This window comes from Carcharodon carcharias, chromosome 21, assembly GCF_017639515.1.
Source record: "Carcharodon carcharias isolate sCarCar2 chromosome 21, sCarCar2.pri, whole genome shotgun sequence".
NCBI lineage: Eukaryota > Metazoa > Chordata > Chondrichthyes > Lamniformes > Lamnidae > Carcharodon > Carcharodon carcharias.
This window is the reverse complement of record NC_054487.1, coordinates 71,659,263-71,677,940: the sequence shown is the minus strand read 5'-3', so window position 1 is coordinate 71,677,940 and position 18,678 is coordinate 71,659,263. Positions and strand designations below refer to the sequence as shown.

The window sequence follows — 18,678 nt, the reverse complement described above, 5'->3', positions numbered from 1 at the left end:
GATCTCGTCCAAGGTCATGAGTGTTATGAATTCCTTCGTTGTCGACATTTTCGAGGGCATCGCCTCCAAGGCCTCGCACCTCATTCGCTACAAGCAGCGCTGCACCATCTCGGCCAGGGAGATCCAGAGCGCCATCTGCCTCATGCTGCCAGGGGAATTGGCCAAATACGCCATCTTTGAAGGCACCAAAGTGGTCACCAAATACACCAACTCTGTTTAGGTAGACAATTCTAAAGATTATGAGTTTGCGTGATATATAGCGCAAAATGATCTGATCAAGGTAGCCATTACCCTGCAGGATGCCTTTGATGTGCCTAATTTCAGCATCAATTGTTGTTTTTCCCTTATATTGGTAATCTTGTAAAGTGTCCTGATGAGTGCAAGATGAAAAGCTTCAGCATCTTTTTTCTAACGATACTCAATTTTCTAAATACCTTTAAATTTGAACATCAAGAGCCCATTGATGTGTATTAATGTATTAATACAAGGAAAGGCTTTTAAAAGGGCATTTAAAAGATGCAGTGCATTGATGTATCAGATGTTAAAATGCATGTTTGGCCCTTTGCTTTGCCCTGCAGTAGGCCCCTCATTTCAGCTAAGTTTTCTGGGCTAAGGCTTTCAACAGAGAAGCCTTAGTTGCAGGATAAGTGCAACCCAACAATCATTTATGCTCCATCGGGGGCACTTGTAACTTGTCCTTGGGATGGAAAGTTTACCAGTTGTAGCTGAACATTTACATTTTTTTCAAAGGCAAAGAAAATATCTTTAAACCAAAAGGAAACATCATTAAAGCTTCAATTATAGCATCAAGCAAACAGAAGTTACAAGTTAAACGTGTATCTCCCAGCAGTCAGTGGCATACCATGTATTTGCTCATGAATCTTGCACCTTTCGCAGTGAGTAGCTGTGGGATAGTTAGAAATAGATTAATTGAGGACAGAAAAAGAAACAGAATTCTAATCCATCTATGAATGGAGAATTTTCAGTTCAGAAAGGGTTCTAGGACCACCACCATGTCAAAACTTGGAGAATACTTCTATTCAACAATTTTTAACTAGAAAAACTCAGTTCTGATTTCCATGATACTAATTAATTGTTGCCACATCTAGTTTACAGACAATGAATTACATACATTTATATACATTAGAAATAATGCGTTAGTTTTTAAATATCGAAAACATTATTTAGAGATGCAAATTTAATCAGATTTCCCGTAATTACACGGGACCAGGTACAGGCCATAGCTAAGTGATAATTACATTTTGCAAAAGTCTTATAATGATAAGAACGAAACCGATTAGAAATTCAGTGTTTGAAAGATTTAATCAGACTGAAGTTTAGAAGAGACTGGTTAGTACTGATTACAAGAAATGGGATAAGGCCAGATATATCTTACAAGTTTCCCCATTTTACTGTTCCCATTGCAGTTTTATCTACATTTTCTCTAAATCTGCAGTAGTGCACGTTGAAAATAAGGCAGTCATTATTACTGTTATGAAAGCACTACCTTTACCTTTATTTGAGGTAAACAGTTGCCATGTAGTATAAACATTAACAGTTAGCATTGGCCGGTACTATACTGCATTTTCATTGACTCTTTCTCATTGCTCCATAAAGGTTCACAATAGATTAATTTTATCTGGCCTTATCTGATTAATTATGACTTTTGTATTGTTAGTTTGTGTGTAGTTTATGACCACTTTGCCGATTTACTGCCAGTGTTCCAAAACTCTGATATAGACATTATGTACTTTAATTAAACACTGTTTTAATCAAAGCTGAAAACAAAAGCACTTTAGAACAGTCAGCAAGTAGAACTGGTTTTGTGTGTGTACATATTTTCAGATTCCGACCTTTGCATTGAATCAGACTGAAATTTCCATTTTGCTTTCTTAATTTAATCAATTGCCTTTCAAAAGCAATAACCATTTTTTCCATGTGGAGTGAGGCCATAGAATGCTTCTGGATGATCTAATCTGAGTTGAATAGTCCTCCTTATCTGTAATTATCCTATAATCTTGTGGTTTATCACATTCAATTTTAGGGGGAAGATGGTGGTGTTCTGATAATGTCACTGGACTAGTAATCCAGAGCAAAAACAGAATTACCTGGAAAAACTCAGCAGGTCTGGCAGCATCGGCGGAGAAGAAAAGAGTTGACGTTTCGAGTCCTCATGACCCTTCATAGTGATCCAGAGGCCCAGGCTAATGCTCTGGGGATACCAGCTCAAATCGCACCACGGCAGCTGGTGGAATTTAAATTCAATTAATAACTCTGGATCTGTTCCAGAGTGTGGAATGGTGACCACAGCAACTACTTGTCTTAAAACCTATCTGGCTTACTAATGCCCTTTAGGGAAGGAAATCTACCATCCTTAGCTGGTCTGGCCTACATGCTCCAGACACAGTGGCTGACACCTAACTGCCCTCTGAAATGGCGTAGCAAGCCATTAAGTTCAAGGGCAAGTAGGGTAGGACAACAAATGTTCTGTCCCTTTGCTTGAGAATGTATTTTTCTTTAAATTCACAAATGGGTACCGCACAACTGGATGCCAGAGTGTTTGCATAGATCTCTTTTCAATTTCTGCCCAGAGTGCTTCTTCACTGATTTCTAAATGTTGGATGTCTGCAACACATTTCTCTCATTTATCAAGTGATATGGGTGGTGCAGTTACACCCTCTCCCGAAGGTACTGGGAGGAAGAAAAGATGAAGGGCAGTCACTTCCTGCCGTTGCTTACCCCAGAAACAGTAAAATTAGTAGTGAGATAGGGTAATAACTATGTCTAAAAGGTACTGGAAGATGCCGTAAATGCACCAGCTAAGTCTCCAAATGTCGGAGCTTCGATATTCAGGATGTTAAAAACTAAATACCATTCCGCTTTTCAAACCTTAGCCCAACTCTAAATTCTGACTGATAAGCTCAGCAGCAACTTGGGAAATTTTATTTTGGGTTAAGCTCATTTAAACAGGAAGACATTACAGTGCCCATCAGACAGACTTTGACCACTACAGGAAGTGTAGAAATATGTTCATTGCTCCCCTCAACATCATTCACTTAATGATTAAAAGTTTCTGACATCTTGACATCTGTGTGCGCAGCAATCTCCTACATTGGAAAAGCTGAAAGAATATGAGAAAAAGAACATGCTATTTTTTTTTTTGTGGCTGGGATCGAGTCTTGGCATCAACCTCAACTATAAACACAGAAGCAGAAAGTATAACAAAGTGCCACAATTCCACTACACGATCAAGAGTGACTGTTATAATGTCAGGAAGGTAAGTGAGCTAATGTTTTATCGGGGTGCTCGATTTGAAAAATATTTTACAGCTACTGGAGCCTCTGATAGATCCTCCCTTTAAGAAAAGGCTTTACTGACAACTTTCCCATTCTCTGCCTTAGGACTGTGGTTCACAGCATACGCATGAGTTTTCTGACTAGAGGAGTGCATCAGTGGTAACAAAGCAAGTTTTAAAAAAATCTATTTAGACAGCACAGCATAATTCATTGTAACATTTTCTTTAAGGCAGACTGGGTGTCCAATTTTTTTAGCTTTTATTAGGGAAAGCTGAAAAGAATTATTTTGTCACCCTTCTGAGCTAGAATGATTCAATCACAGTCCCAAATCAGAGAATTGCCCATGAGAGTTCATCAGATGATAATGCGAATACTGTAACCAGCACATACTTGCAACATTGCTCATTTACATTTCATGTTATTGTCACTCTATAACAATGTTGCAAGCATACTGCATTAAACTAGATGTGAATTTAAACAAAACCATGTGAATGAGATTTCAATTAGTGTTGCAAATTCCTTCAAAAGATAGTTTGTGTTTCCTCTGTGAAATCTGGAGTACAGGTACATCAAATCTCTTGTGCAGGGGACAAGATACCCTTGACTCTGCATTATTTGAGTGCGCATATCATCATGTCAAGCTGCTGGCCAAAGTTGCAACATTACATTGTTGATGGACCAAAAATTTCTGGCAAAAACTGCATGTTCCATAGTAAATCGGTGCAATGGTCATGTCCTACATACAATTTATAAGATCTAAATTCTTACATAATCATTTTCATGTATTTTATTGATTTTCATCTATAAAGATTATTACATTTAAAAATTAAATATTACAGCTCATTACATTTAAAGATTTCCTAGATGCATTACCAGGCGCTGAAGCACAGCAGTTGCTAAGCACATCAAGACTGCACTTAAGTGTCCCTTGTGACGTAGCTATACATGAGCGTTTTACCATATATAAAATTCTTTCAGTTTTATATTGCATGAACACATCAGAGCTCTTTGTGCTTCATGCTTGTTTCCAATGTTTTGGAACAGACCTGTGAAGACTTTCAAATAAGTCAAACTTAATTTCTAATATTTTCTGTATTTATTTCACATTTCCAGAAACCACAGTATTTTGATTTGATTAATGTTGGAGGCTCATTTTGTGAAATGCTGTGTTAGAGAATCTAGTGGCTTTGGAGAGGATGTGGTAAATATTTCAACCACGTAGGGCAGGTACCAGTTATATTTTTGATAATTGAACAGCTACCATCATGTAACCATAAACATTTAGAGCAAGCAACATGTCAAATCCTTGGTTGCTAGTGCTTGAGAATTATAAACAATGGAAGTTCAGTCAGAAGGTCTAGATTAATATTGCTCAAACTGTCAACTGAGAGTTATTTAATTATTATTTAACAGAATTGCCATGAATTTTGTTATAAAATGGTGGGTTAAAAAAATCACCAAACAACTCAGGCCTTTGACAAAGTTCAATCAAACTGCATAAATAGTTGCTTTGTTGGTTGTTGACGTTCTTTTATTTATTCTCTGAATAATGTGTGAAATTTCTTTTATAGTAGTTTTGACGAAGTGTGAATTGTATTGCTGAAGGAGTACCGTACACCTTTTCTATGTTATGAAGCAGAGTAAACATGGATATACTAGTGGCACAGAATGTGTCTTTTTTGTCATAAGTAGTTGGTAATCATATTTTAAATTCAGAGGAAAAATTTCCTCTTTTCACTGTTTGTGCATGGATTTAAGATTTCACCATAAATGACAGCGAAATCTTCCCTCTCTCCTGGTGATCACACTGATCCCCAACAATCCAATAGTAGACATTCATCCATTATCCTGGGGTTTAAAAATAAATCAAAAATGATGAGTAAGTCTGCTACCCTGTCTGATTATTTTATTTTACTACTTCAGGGTTTGGAATTAATATTGATGGGAGAAACAGTTTTGTCTAGGTACAACTGCCACTAGTAATCAGAAACCCACCATAATGGTAGACAAAAATCTTTGCCATGAGCATTTGATTAAAAAATACTCAATCATACATTACATTTGGCCACTGATATTAAATGTTTAGTACAATTGTGGTATCAGGCAGAGGGTAAATGGTCAAAATGGGAAGGTGAGTTTTACAAATGAGTGCAGAAGGAAAAAGAATCAAGACTACCTTTCTCACCAGAAGGATTTGTAATAATTGCTTGAATGGACTAAAGCTCCAAGGAGGGAACTTGATTTTCACAGAATGGGCTGCATACATTATTAGGGAGATAAACAATATTGGCAATTCAAAGACTAGAAATGGCTTGTAATTTGGCAGCGAAGACGCTAAATGAATATGCAAATTTTCTCGATCAGCACTTTGTTTTTTTTAAATGTTGTGTGGGATTGTCTTCACATGTTACCCTTGCTGATCCCTGAAAGGCAATCTGTACCAAAGTAAACAAACGCTGCAAGATCTATTAGGTAGAACTGCTGAGAGTTTTCAAAGGACAAATTGCTGTAGGATAATCAGCAAAATAATTCAGGTGCTGCCAGTTTGTTCTCAGACCTTTGGCAGGAAATAGGCAGTCTAGAACAGGGGTTTTCAATAAGCGCAGTCTCTGTTGTTGTTTGGCAACTGCTTATTGCGCTAGAATCCATGGAATCAATTTGCAACATATTGAATGACCAAGAATACCATTCCCAGAAACTTCCACCTGAAGACTTGCGTGCACATTGTACTGTCTTACCCCAGACTTTGGACCAAATAAGTAAGTTGCCTCTTTATTATACGGACCCTGTTAATGGTGCCGGAAGGGGTTACATGGATTCATCAATTAAATTAAAATGTTATTAAAAACATAATTACAAACTGCTCATTAAAAAGAGTACAATTTGCATTCTGCATATGCATTCACATTTTTATTTGATAAACATTGATATAGTAGAACTACCTTAAGATCACCTTTGCTTAAATTCAAATCCTATTTAAGATGAAAATTACTAAGTGAAGGATTCTTAACAGTGAAAAATGTTATTTTTCATTTGCGGGTGATATTCATAAATGTGAATTTCTACTGAAGAGCCTTTAAATACTGCAGTTTTTAAAATTAATTTTAAAATAATGCTCAGAAAGCTACATAATTTCTTTGGCCTTGTATATTTAAAGAAAAATCCACGTTAATTTTGCTCTTCTCCAGTCCGTAATTATTGGAAGCTTGCCAGGACCAGGAAAGATAGGCAGCTTTTACAGCAGAGGTAACATTAATATCTATCCATCTTTATTTCCTCCTGTGCTAGTGTTATGGAAAGTGGGGAAATTAGATGCAGGATGTCAGTATTATCCCCTTTGCCCAGCTCCAATCATATCCATCTACAACTAGTCATTGGAAATAGATGAGAAGTGGAAACCTGTCAGTCGCTCACCTTGGGATTGGAAAATAAAAAATTAAGTTACCGCCTTTGTAAACACTACAACCTGTTACAAAATCAAAAAGATCATACTGGGTTATACTGATTAGTTTCTTGTTATATGACGATATTCTTTCATCAGGTAAGAGGTAATCTTAGGGGAGCTCTTCACATTGATCAGAAGCACACACTGAAATACAGTTTCAAAGAAACAATCAACAGGTATAATCAGCACGATGTTGGCACTTTATTGGAAAATGCATAGGTTTTGTTAAGTGTGCCACAGCTCCTCTTCATGTAACTCTTAACTAAAGTACTTTAATGGAATATAAGGACTCTACCAGTTTTCCCTACTTCACTTTACCAGGTGTTCTCAAGCTGACTTACCAAATCAGTTGCCAGTTGCTCTTGTTCACCTGGCATTGTTCCATAGTTGGGAATGTAGGTTTGTTCAAAAAGCTCCTCATCCCCTAATGAATAAAACAATACACATTATTTATGAAGTGCCCAATGCTGTTAATAGATCATTTAGTTAGTCTGACATGTAACCTTAAGGAATGAGCAAAGTTTTGTAATTATCCACCATATAAATTCACTGACATAAATGGTATTTAAAACTACTACAAGCTCACATTTGATGACCTATAAACAGCGGTTTGAACAATGTTTACTTGAAACTCCAATCATTGCCCCTCAACCCCATTTCACCTCACTGTTGATTTGTAACATTTTGGTTGGCAGGGAGATTGAAAGCATTAGGGAGTGCTTAATATATTTTAAAGGTCCTCATGTACAACCAATAAAAAGAATAACTAAACTGAAATGGGATGAAGAGGCCAAGTAATGATGGATAATTAATCTGCAATACAATAGCAAAATACTGTAAATGCTGGAAACCCAAAGTAAAAATTAAAAGCTGGGAACATATAGTAGGTCTGGCAGGATCTATGGAGAGAGGAACAGAATTAACATTTCAGATTGATGATTTTTCTTTGGAACTGTCCTGATAAAATATTAACCAGGTTGTGCTTTCCAGGCGTGGTTTTGAGTGCCAGACAAATTTGACTGAATTTTACAATGAAATGACAGCAAGGATTGATAAGGTGGAGGTTGTGAATATAGACATTCAAAGGGCTTTTGATAAAGTGCCAGATAGTAAACTTGGAAGCAAAATTGAAGCCCATAGGGCTGAATTCCATCCCCACCCCCTCCACCCCCATAAGGGTTGATGGGTGGGCATGTACTGGCGCGCTTCTGATTGGCGCCCCCAATCGGAGGCGTGGCACCATTTTATGTGAGCGGGCCAATTAAGGCCCCGCCCAGTGTGACGTCCTCACAGAAGCGCTATGCGTTCCCAGTGTGGGGGGGCGGGGGGGGAAATCCCAAAATCCAGAGTGTGCTCTTTCACGCATGCGCACGGAAGAGCGCACTCATCTCCCTGAGGCTAGGTGCTGCCTCAGGGAGATCGGCTGCACATGTAAAAAAGACAAGAATAGAAAAATAAAATTTCCCTTACATGTCCCCTCATGTGACAATGTCACAAATTGGGACATGTCCATAATTTTTACAAAATCTTTATTAAAATTTTTTAAAGCCTACATGAAACCTCATCCCGCCCATGGATGAGGTTTCATGTTTTTTCAAGTTCCCGCCGGGGCTCCTGGCCTGCCTGCCAACCTTAGAGTTGGACGGGCAAGTCCTTTAATTACTTAATTGACCCTGTCAATGGCCTCAATTGGCCATTGACAGGTCGGCGGGCCCGCAGCTGATTTTGCTGCACCCCTGCCTTCCTGAAAATTTAAATGGGGTGCGGTGACATCAGGAGATTCCCCCCCCCCCCCACCGAAATCACCCGCGTCATTTTACGCATCAGCGAGCGGGCCCAGCCTCCGCTCGCCAACTCGTAAAATTCTGCCCACAGGATTAAGGGGAGTGTGGATGCAGCAGAGATACAAAGTTGGCTAAAAGACAGAAAACAAAAAGAGTCCTGGCAAAGTGCTGAGTCGCGTTACACTCAGGAGGGAAGTATGCCATGGTGATCCTCCAAGAGCCAATATAAGAACCACTGCTCTTGTTGATATAATAATGGCTTAGACTTGGGTTTAAGGAATAATTTAAGGAGGTGTTAGAACAAGGACACTTGGGAGTTTGCATACACAAATCTTTGAAGGTGGCAACACAATTTGATAAGGCTGTTAAAAAAAAGTGATCCTTCACTTTATAAATAGAGGCATACAGTACTAAAGCAAGGATTTTTTTTATGCCTCAGCTGGAGTACCATGTCCAATTCTGGGTACAACACTGTAGGAAGTTATCAAGGCCTTGAAGAGGATAGCAAAACAGATTTACTAGAACGATGTCAGGATGAGGGACTTATGTGGACAGACTAGAGAAACTGGAATTGTCCTCCTTGGGACAGAGAAAGGTGTGAGGAGATTTAACAGAGATATTCAAACTGATGGGGTAACATTTCCCCCTGGTGGGCGAGGGGGTTGTGCGGAAGTGGGCGAAGGTGGACGGGTTCCCGATTGGCACCCCTGGTCGGGGGTGTGCGGCCATTTTACGTGGGCGGGCCAATTAAGGCCTGCCCGGCGTGACGTCCGCCAGGAAGCGCTATGAACTCCCTGTGCGGGTGGGGGTGGGGATGGGGGGAGGAATCCCTGAGCCAGGAGTGCGCTCTTTTGCACATACACGTGAAAGACCAGACGGATCAGCTCAGATTTCAAACTTCAAATAAAAATGAGGAAAAAAATTTCGCTGTCATGTCCCCTCACATGAGTTGGGACATGCCCATGACTTTTATTTTGAAATATTCTGAGATTTTTAAATCACTCATGAAACCTCAGGTTTCATGCTTTTTCAGAAGCCCACTGGGGCTCCCAGCCTGCCCACCAACCTTAAGGTTGGACGGGCAGGTCCATCAATGATTTCAACTCGTTTTTTTTAATGGCCTTAGTAGGCCGTTGACAGATTGGCTGCGTGCCCACTGAACCTGAAAATCTAAATGACGCGGGGTGACATCAGGACACACACCCGACGTCACCCTGCATCATTTTACACGTCGGCAAGCGGGCCCCACCCCCACTTGCCGAACAGAAGATTCTGCCCATGAAGTACTTAAATAGAGAAAATAAGAAGAAATTGTTTCCACTGACAGGATGAGCAGTAAGGCATATTTAAGATAATTGATGAAAGAATCAGAAGAGGTGAGAATTTTCTTTAATACAATGAGTTATGATCTCGAATGCACTGCCTGATGGGGTGGTGGGAGCAGATTCAATATCACCAATTTTCTAAAGAGAATTGGAAATATTAAAAAGGAAAAAATTGCTGGTTGTAGGGAAAGAGCAGCAGAATGGAAGTAATTGAATAGCTCCTTTGAAGACCGAACACAGACACAGTGGGGCCACTGACCTCATGCGCTCCATCGTTCTACACTTTTCCCTTAGACGGGCTTATTCCTTGCTAACCAAACTAAAATGCGATAAAAGCAAAATACTGCAGATGCTGGAAATCTGAAACCTTCATTGCTTTCCATTTCTCTCCTGGTGTTTGACAAGGTGTTTACTAAAACTCGCATTCACAGCCATATCTCCTTTCTCAGTGACTGTCTCCATCTCCGACTTACCCCACGTGGATTCCAACTGAAGTTCCACCCCTCATGTTTCATCCAGGATTACAGGTATCTCCGGGACATACAACGCTTCTCTGATTGATGTTCTCGTCGCATCCTGAGATCCACATTCAGTGCCATGCACCGCCATATGAACACACTTGACCTCTCCCTCCAACAGCACTGACTCACCCTAACTCCAAGTTGTCCTTGTCCCCAGTTTCATTTTATTCTTCGTCTCACCCATCGCCTCAACAAGAAACTTTGTCTCTTTCTTTCAGGTGCAAAGGAACGCAACGCAAGCTCCAACAACTCATTGACACCAACGCCCATCCAGGACCCTCCACCCCTGCCCACCCCTCTGACCCCATCCCATCTTCCAATCCCAGCCCCGGCCATGTATTTACCATACCCACTGACCTTCCCCTCTCTGATGCTGAACGTTCAGTTTCATACCCTTGCGCCCTCACCTCAATGAATTTTGGGCTCGGCACGATGCTGAACTCTTCTTCCGCCGCCTTTGTCTCCGTGCTCACTTCTTTGGGCAGGAGTCCTCTCCCCATTCAATGGATCCTTTTACCCACCTCCAATATTCTCCCTCCACCTGGACCCCTCCCTCTGGATTCTTACCTGCGCTTGATCTTTTCATTGAGAACTGTCGGCGTGACATCAGTCGTCTCAATTTCTCTGTTCCTCTCACCACTCTAACCTGTCTCTTTCTGAACTTGCCGCATTCCATTCTCTCAGGTCCAACCCTGACTTTGTCATCAAACCTACTGACAAGAGTGGTGCTGTTGTTGTCTGGCGCACTGACCACTACCTCGCAGGGGCTGAGCGTCAACTCACAGACATTTCCTCCTACCTCCCCCTGGACCATGACCCCACCACTGAACATTAAGCCATTGTTTCCAGGACTGTCACTGACTTCATCTCCTCTGGAGATCTTCCGTCCACAGCTTCCAACCTCATAGACTCCCAACCTCGGACGGCCCGCTTCTACCTCCTACCCAAAATCCACAAACAGGACTGTCCCGGCAGACCGATTGTGTCAGCCTGTTCCTGCCCTATGGAACTCATTTCTTGCTAACTTGACTCCATTCTCTATCCCCTTGTCCAGTCTCTTCCTACCTACATCCGCGATTCCTCTGACGCCCTACATCATATCAACAATTTCCAGTTCCCTGGCCCCAACTGCCTCCTTTTCACCATGGATGTCCAATCCCTCTACACTTCCATTCCCCACCGGGATAGTCTGAGGGCTCTCCACTTCTTCCTCGAACAGAGGCCCAAACAATCCCCATCCACCACTACTTTCCTCCGTCTGGCTGAACTTGTTCTCTCACTCAACAATTTCTCCTAAAACTCCTCTCACTTCCTCCAAATAAAAGGTGTGGCTATGGGTACCCGCATGGGCCCCAGTTATGCCTGTCTCCTAATAGGGTATGTGGAACATTCCTTGTTCCAGTCCTACTCAGACCCCCTCCCACAACTCTTTCTCCAGTATATCGATGACTGCTTCGATGCTGCTTCATGCTCTCGTCTGGACCTGGGAAAATTTATTAATTTTGCTTCCAATTTCCACCCCGCCAACATTTTCACATGGTCCATCTCTGACACTTCCCTTCCTTGATCTCTCTGTCTCAATTTCTGGTGATGGACTGTCCACCAATATTCATTACAAGCCCGCCAACTCCCACAGCTACCTCGACTACAGCTCCTCACACCCCGCTACCTGGAAGGACTCCATGCCATTTTCTCAGTTCCTTCGCCTCCGTCACATCTGTTCTGATGATGCCAATTTCCAAATCAGTTCCTCTGTCATGTCTTCCTTCTTCCTTAACTGAGGTTTTCCACCCACGGTGGTTGGCAGGGCCCTCAATCCTGCCTGGCCCATCTCCCGCGCATCCGCTCTCACACCTTCCTCTCCCTCCCAGAAGCATGATAGGGTCCCCCTTGTCCTCGTTTAACACCCCAGCAGCCTCCTCATTCAAAGGATCATCCTGCGATAATTTTGCCAACTCCGGGACACCCTGGTCCACTCCTCCATCACCCCCTACACCTCAACCCCTTCCCAAGGCACCTTCCCACGCAACCACAGAAGGTGCAACACCTGCCCCTTTACTTCCCCCCTCCTCACCGTCCAAGGTCCAAACACTCCTTTCAAGTGAAGCAGCACTTCACTTGCACTTCCCTCAATTTAGTCTACTGTATTCGCTGCTCCTAATGCAGTCTCCTCGACATTGGAGAGACCAAACACAGACAGGGTGACCGCTTTGCGGAACACCTTTGGTCTGTCCGCAAGCATGACCCAGACCTCTCTGTCACTTGCCATTTCAACACACCACCCTGCTCTCATGCCCACATGTCTGTCTTTGGCCTGCTGCAATGTTCCAGTGAAGCTCAACGCAAACTGGAGGAACAGCACCTCATCTTCCGATTAGGCACTTTACAACCTTCAGGACTTAACATTGAGTTCAATAACTTCAGATCATGAACTCTCTCCTCCATCCCCACCCCCTTTCCGATCCCCCCTTTTCCAATAATTTATAACTTTAATATATATTTTTCTTTTCCCATCTATTTCCATTATTTTAAATCTACTTCCATCCATTGTTTTATCTCCACCTTTTAGCCTATTTTGATCCCTTCGCCCCACCCCACTCCACTAGGGCTATCTGTACCTTGCTCGTCCTGCTTACTACCCTTAATATCACCATTAGCACATTCCTTAGCTAATATCACCACCATCAACACCCCTTTGTCCTTTTGTCTATGACATCTTTGGCAATCTCTTTTTTGCCTCCACCTATCACTGGCCTTCTATCCAGCTCTTCCTGTCCCATCCCCCTCAACCAGCCTCCATTTCATCTCATTTCTATTTTCCTTAGTTCTGTTGAAGAGTCATATGGACTCGAAACGTTAACTGTATTCCTCTCCGCAGATACTGTCAGACCTGCTGAGTTTTTCCAGCTATTTTTGTTTTTGTTTCAAACTAAAACGTGAAACTGATTTGAGTTGAATTATACTGAAAGTTGACATTTGTGTTGATCTCACCAAGACATGGAAAGCACCTACATTTCACACTGAAAGCCAATGCTAATGAGAACATCTTGCATGTGTTTAGCACTTTTAAATTAGAAAATTCTCTCAATTTGCTTCAGAGGTGAAAAAGCAGCAATAAGCTGCAGTGGAAAAGTAAGGGATGATCAAAGGTTTGGTTGAAAAAAATTATTTTTAAGAACCACAGGCCAGTCAGTTTAACTTCGGTGGTGGAGAAGCTCCTACAAAAAATAATTTGGGACAAAATGGGCAAACCCACGTTAATTAATGAAAGCCAGTATGGATTTGTTAACGCCAAAACATGTTTAACTAATTTGGAGTTTTTTGTTGAGGTAACAGAGAGGGTTGATGAAGGTAATGTACATGGACTTCCAAAAGACATTTGAAATGGTGCTGCAAAACAGACTTGCAAACAAAGTTTTCTCTCATGGAATAAAAGGGACAGTAACAACAAGGATATAAAATTGGCTGAGTTACAGGAAACCGAGGATAGTGGTTAATGGATGTTTTTAAGACTGGAGGAAAGCTTGTAGTGGAGCTCCCCAGGGGTTAGTGTTGGAACCCTTGCTTTTCCTGATATATTAACGACCTAGACCTTATTTAATAGGGCATAATTTCAAAATTTGTGGATGATACGAAACTTGGAAGCATTGCAAGCTGTAAGGAGCATAGTGTAGAACTTCAAACATATATAGACAAGTGGGTGGAATGGGTGGACAAGTGGCAAATGAAATTGAATGGTAGGAAGAACACAGAGAGACAATATATGATAAAGGGTACAATTCTAAAGGGGTGCAGGAACAGAGGGTTTGTGCATACATGTGCATAAATCACTGAAGACGGCATTGAAGATAGCAGTTAATAATCCAGTGTCTAGTGCCTTACTAAGCGGGGCATAGAGTACAAAAGCAAGAAGGCTATGTTAAACTTCCAAACCCATGATCAGTACCATCTAGAAGGATGAGGGCAGCGGAGAGATGGGAGCACCACCAACTGGAAGTTCCCCTTCAAATCACTCACCATCCTGACTTAAAATCCTGGAACTCCCTTCCTAACAGCACTGTGGGTGACCCTACATCACATGGACTGCAGCAGTTCAAGAAGGCAGCTCACCACCATCTTCTCAAGGACAACTAGGGATGGGCAATAAATGCTGGCCCAGACAGCGAAGCCCACATCCCATGAATGAATTAAAAAAAATACTGGTACACTGGTTCAGACTCAACTGAAGTATTGTATCTAGTCCTGGGCGCCACACTTCATAAGAGATATGAAGGCATTTGGAGAGAGTGCAAGGATTTAGAGAGAGAGAAAAGATTTACCAGAACCAGGGAATGAGGAACTTTAGTTATGTAGATAGATCGGAGAAGTTGGGGCTTCTTTCCTTGTGGAAGAGAAGGTTGAGAGGAGATTTGACAGAGGTATACAAAATCATCAGGGGTCCGGACATAGTAGATGGGGAAATATTGTTCCCACTGATGGAATGATCGAGAGCAAAGATAACTGGAAAAAGTAGTAATGGAGATATGAGGAGAAACTTTTTCATGTACTGAGTGGTTAAGTTCTGGAATGCATTGCCTGAGTGTGAGGTGGAGGTAGGTCCAATCGAAGAATGCAAGAGGAAATTAGATTATTATTTGTAAAGGAAGAATGTGCAGAGTTATGGGGAGAAGGCAGGGGACTAGCACTAGGTACCTTGCTCATTCAGAGAGTCAGAATGACCTCCTTCTGTGCTGTAAAAATTGAGATTCTGTGAAAAAGGCCTTTAAAGAGGAGGCTAAAAGTAGAGACTAGGAGGGGTTGAGAAGAGGATAAGAGTAAAACAAAGGAAGGGAAAGAGACTGGATGGAGGGCTGAGGAACCTGCAAAGGACAGGACAAGCCCTGAGAGACATTTAAAGATGAGGATTTAAATTTAGTCAGTGTAGCTCAGGAAAATAGGGGTGATGGATAAGTACAACTTAGCTCCAACATCCTGCTTTGCACTATGGATGAATCGGAATTAATGCAGGATAGAAGCTGCCAAAAAGACTATTGGAGAAATAAAATTTAGGAACAGCAAAAGCACTTACAAGGGATTCAGCATTGGGTCAACTTAGACTAAAAGTTAATATTTTATTTTTTGATTAGAGTACAGATGGAATCTTTTAACCGAACACATCCAAAAACCACACTTTTTTTTTAAAACCTCATCGACCTTTAGCACGGGAATTCCCTGACTCGACACGAAGCTCGCTGACCGCAAACGACCTTTAGCGCTAGTCTAGCTGCCTGCACTGGACACAGACCTCACCAACAATCTGAACCCTCGCCTACAAGCAGAATCACAGATGGCGCCACGGGTGGGAACTTATTACAGGTGCCCTGTATTTATTATTCAGTGATACATCTTACATTTCCAGCCATTTTATTTACTTCAGACTAGGCTTAAGTATTGTAATATAAGTGGGCCTAGTCCTACATGCAGTATCCGAAAACCAAAAGTATCTGAAATCCTAAGCGAGATTGGCCCCGAGGGTTTCGGATAAAGGCTACTCGACCTGTACGGTTGAGAGAGAGGGAAATGGCTCTGGCTTCTTTTTATTGGCATCAATCCTGAAGGAATACAAATGTATCAACCTAATGATTGCCTTCTTTGTTAGCATAGTGGTGATCGTCACCTCCTGTCACTCTGAAGACAGGGGTTCAATTCCCCAACAGGAAGATGACAAAACTAAAACGCTTGAAGGAGAAAAAATTGCGGGGGTTTGGGGAAAGAGCTGTCACAGACTATACGGGCCGAGTGTCTCCTTCTCTACTATTCAGTGATTACTTCAGTATATATCGCAAAAACATGTCAAACTTTTCATTATCAAAATAATTTCCTACAGTGGTCACATAACTAAGAAGAAATCATACGGACTCAAAACGTTAACTCTTTTTCTCTCTCCGCAGATGCTGCCAGACCTACTGAGTTTTTCCAGCATTTTCTGTTTTTATTACATAACTTTTCAAAGTATGTGTGCAATGGTATAGGAGACACAGGAAGGAACTTGCCAATGAAGAAAGCAAGCTATTTAGATCTACTGATAAACAATCCTTTTTTGGAGTTTGGCCAGTACGTAACTCCTTTAGTTATCTCAATGAGGAAGATTATCTATTTTTTAAAAATGCAAAGATGCCAAAGAGCATTCATGACACCAGGAGATATTGCTGCTGCTGTAGCTATCACATATTGGGCTGGATTTTGTTGTCCTGATAACAGTGAACGCTGCAATGCTACTGAAGGTTGGAATGGCACCACAACCTTTGACATGCATAAATTTGCACCGAAAACCAGCAGTTGTGGTGTCCAAGAACAGGAAGGAGCCTCCGCTGATTGTCTCGCCAACCTGCTTTATGGTTGAACTTATCAATTACCAGAAAAATAACCTGCAGTTATTATATCAATGTGATAGCTGCAAATAGCAACACAAAAAGATACAAATTGAAAAGGAACCCAATGTAATGCAATATTGGTCTTGCTCTGGTGCACAGGTTGCTGTAAATGAACAAGGAGATACAGAGCATTTTTAAACCTAAAGATCAATAGGTTTTGTTTTACTGGTCATTAATCTTTACAGCTAATGCCACCCCAGGTGTAAAATAGGTGATCTTCTTTTCCGAGATTTCAACTTGAACAGCAGAGTCAGTGGTGCATCCCATGGATCTACCAAGCTCTGCTTTGTGACTTTCTGCAGACAAGTACCTAACATATGCCTTTAATGGCATGCCATTTTATTTAAAGTGACCTCACCCCACAAACTTCAGCAAGGTCAATGCTGGAGTTCACAGTGGTGATGGTGGGTGTCTCATAATGGGATGTCCATGGAAGTAGAGGAAGACTTGTACTATCACCAAAATGCCAAATGTTGAAAGTTGATGGCCTTTTGAATTATCTTGTAATGAAAGTTTGCCAACTTTAATTAACTCTAAATAATATTGTTGGAACATGTTTTGCTGATGGTAAATACTGAGAAACATTAGCTGAAAAGAAATTGGTGTTTGGCAATAGTCTTTTCAGGCTGAACTGGGTAACAATGTCTTCCTCCAACAATGTAGCATGTAGGTAGGAGACTTCAAGTTAAACTGTTTCCAGGACTCTGTTCCTTTGTTATTAGTGATGTTACGAGGATTACAAACTGCAAAATAAAATCACAACAAAAGGAAATTTGAAATGGGCTAAAAGAAAAGATTGCAAATGATGAAGAAAGCAAAGACGGTCACAAAGAGCATGGAGTAGAAAAAAAGAAAAGATATTGTAGCAAAAAGAGAAGACTGAAAGCAAGTACAGGAAGATAAAGAAATTAGTTCAACTGGAGTCCTACTGGCTGTTCTAAAGGTGGCCTCAATGTTCTCGAGATAGAAAGGGCCTCTTACCCCTCAGAACTATGGATATCTGGTGTGCAGGGACTGGACTCAACTGTGAGTCTCCTATACCAATGGTTTGAAGAAGCTTTTGAAGGTGGCAAGGCATGGCCTTTAAGAAAGTGAGTTCCAGAGTACTAAAAAAAATCAAACCAAACTCATGCCCAAATTATGGTTAAATGTTTGTTAATGTGGCTTAAAAATTATATAGTTTAGCCACACTGGTCAAAGCAATTCCTACTCTTGTCTAAACCAGCTATTATATTTACTACAAAATTCAAATGTACAGATGTGGATTTGGAATAGCCAGGTTTTTGTTAAGCACTACAATCTGCAACCAACAGGAAAAGGATTTTCTTTCATAACAATTAAACAATTTCATTCAAATTTTGTGCAATGATGAATAGTAAACATCATTGTAAACTACTAGGGTCCCATGTTTTTCAAAACAGATTTACGATGGCAAATTATAAATAAGAAGTTGACACCTTGAGAACAGACTGTGAAGGAAGGGTGTTTATGTATGATTTTGTGGTTAGAGGGTGAAATTTTGTAATCTGAAATTACTGGAAAGACAGTGAGAGAAGGCAAGCTAACAGTTCACATACAACCCCTTATAATGAAGATTTCATGTTATAATTTGCTGCTCATTCAATGAGTAAACGAGGAATCTGGAACTAGTCCAGGTATAGATAGACGGATAGATAGACATATTTTTTATACATATACACATACGCTGAAGAATAATGTCCTAACGTTTCCCCAATTAGCAGCAGCTGCTCTCAGTTACAACTAGAGCATGCACCTCATTGTGACAGGATTGCAAGATTAACAACTGTAACTGAAACATTAACCTATCTTCTCTTCACAGGTGGTTGTCTGATCTGCTGTATCTTTCCTGTTTTGATCTCATAGTCCTCTTAGT

General features: G+C 41.1%; 1 protein-coding gene across 2 annotated transcripts in view; it reads right to left on the bottom strand.

Annotated features, from left to right (window-relative positions):
- ano6 (anoctamin 6) overlaps window positions 1-18,678 on the bottom strand; it is a 160,989-nt gene that overhangs the window by 118,907 nt on the left and 23,404 nt on the right. The window contains exons 2-4 of one of the 2 annotated variants that reach the window (XM_041216533.1): window positions 7,083-7,165; window positions 6,035-6,082; window positions 863-904 (exon numbers count right to left, since the gene is read on the bottom strand). In XM_041216533.1, the coding sequence (XP_041072467.1) occupies window positions 863-904; window positions 6,035-6,082; window positions 7,083-7,165 (173 nt within the window). The remainder of the gene's footprint in view (window positions 1-862; window positions 905-6,034; window positions 6,083-7,082; window positions 7,166-18,678) is intronic. The other variant, XM_041216535.1, reaches the window with a different exon arrangement.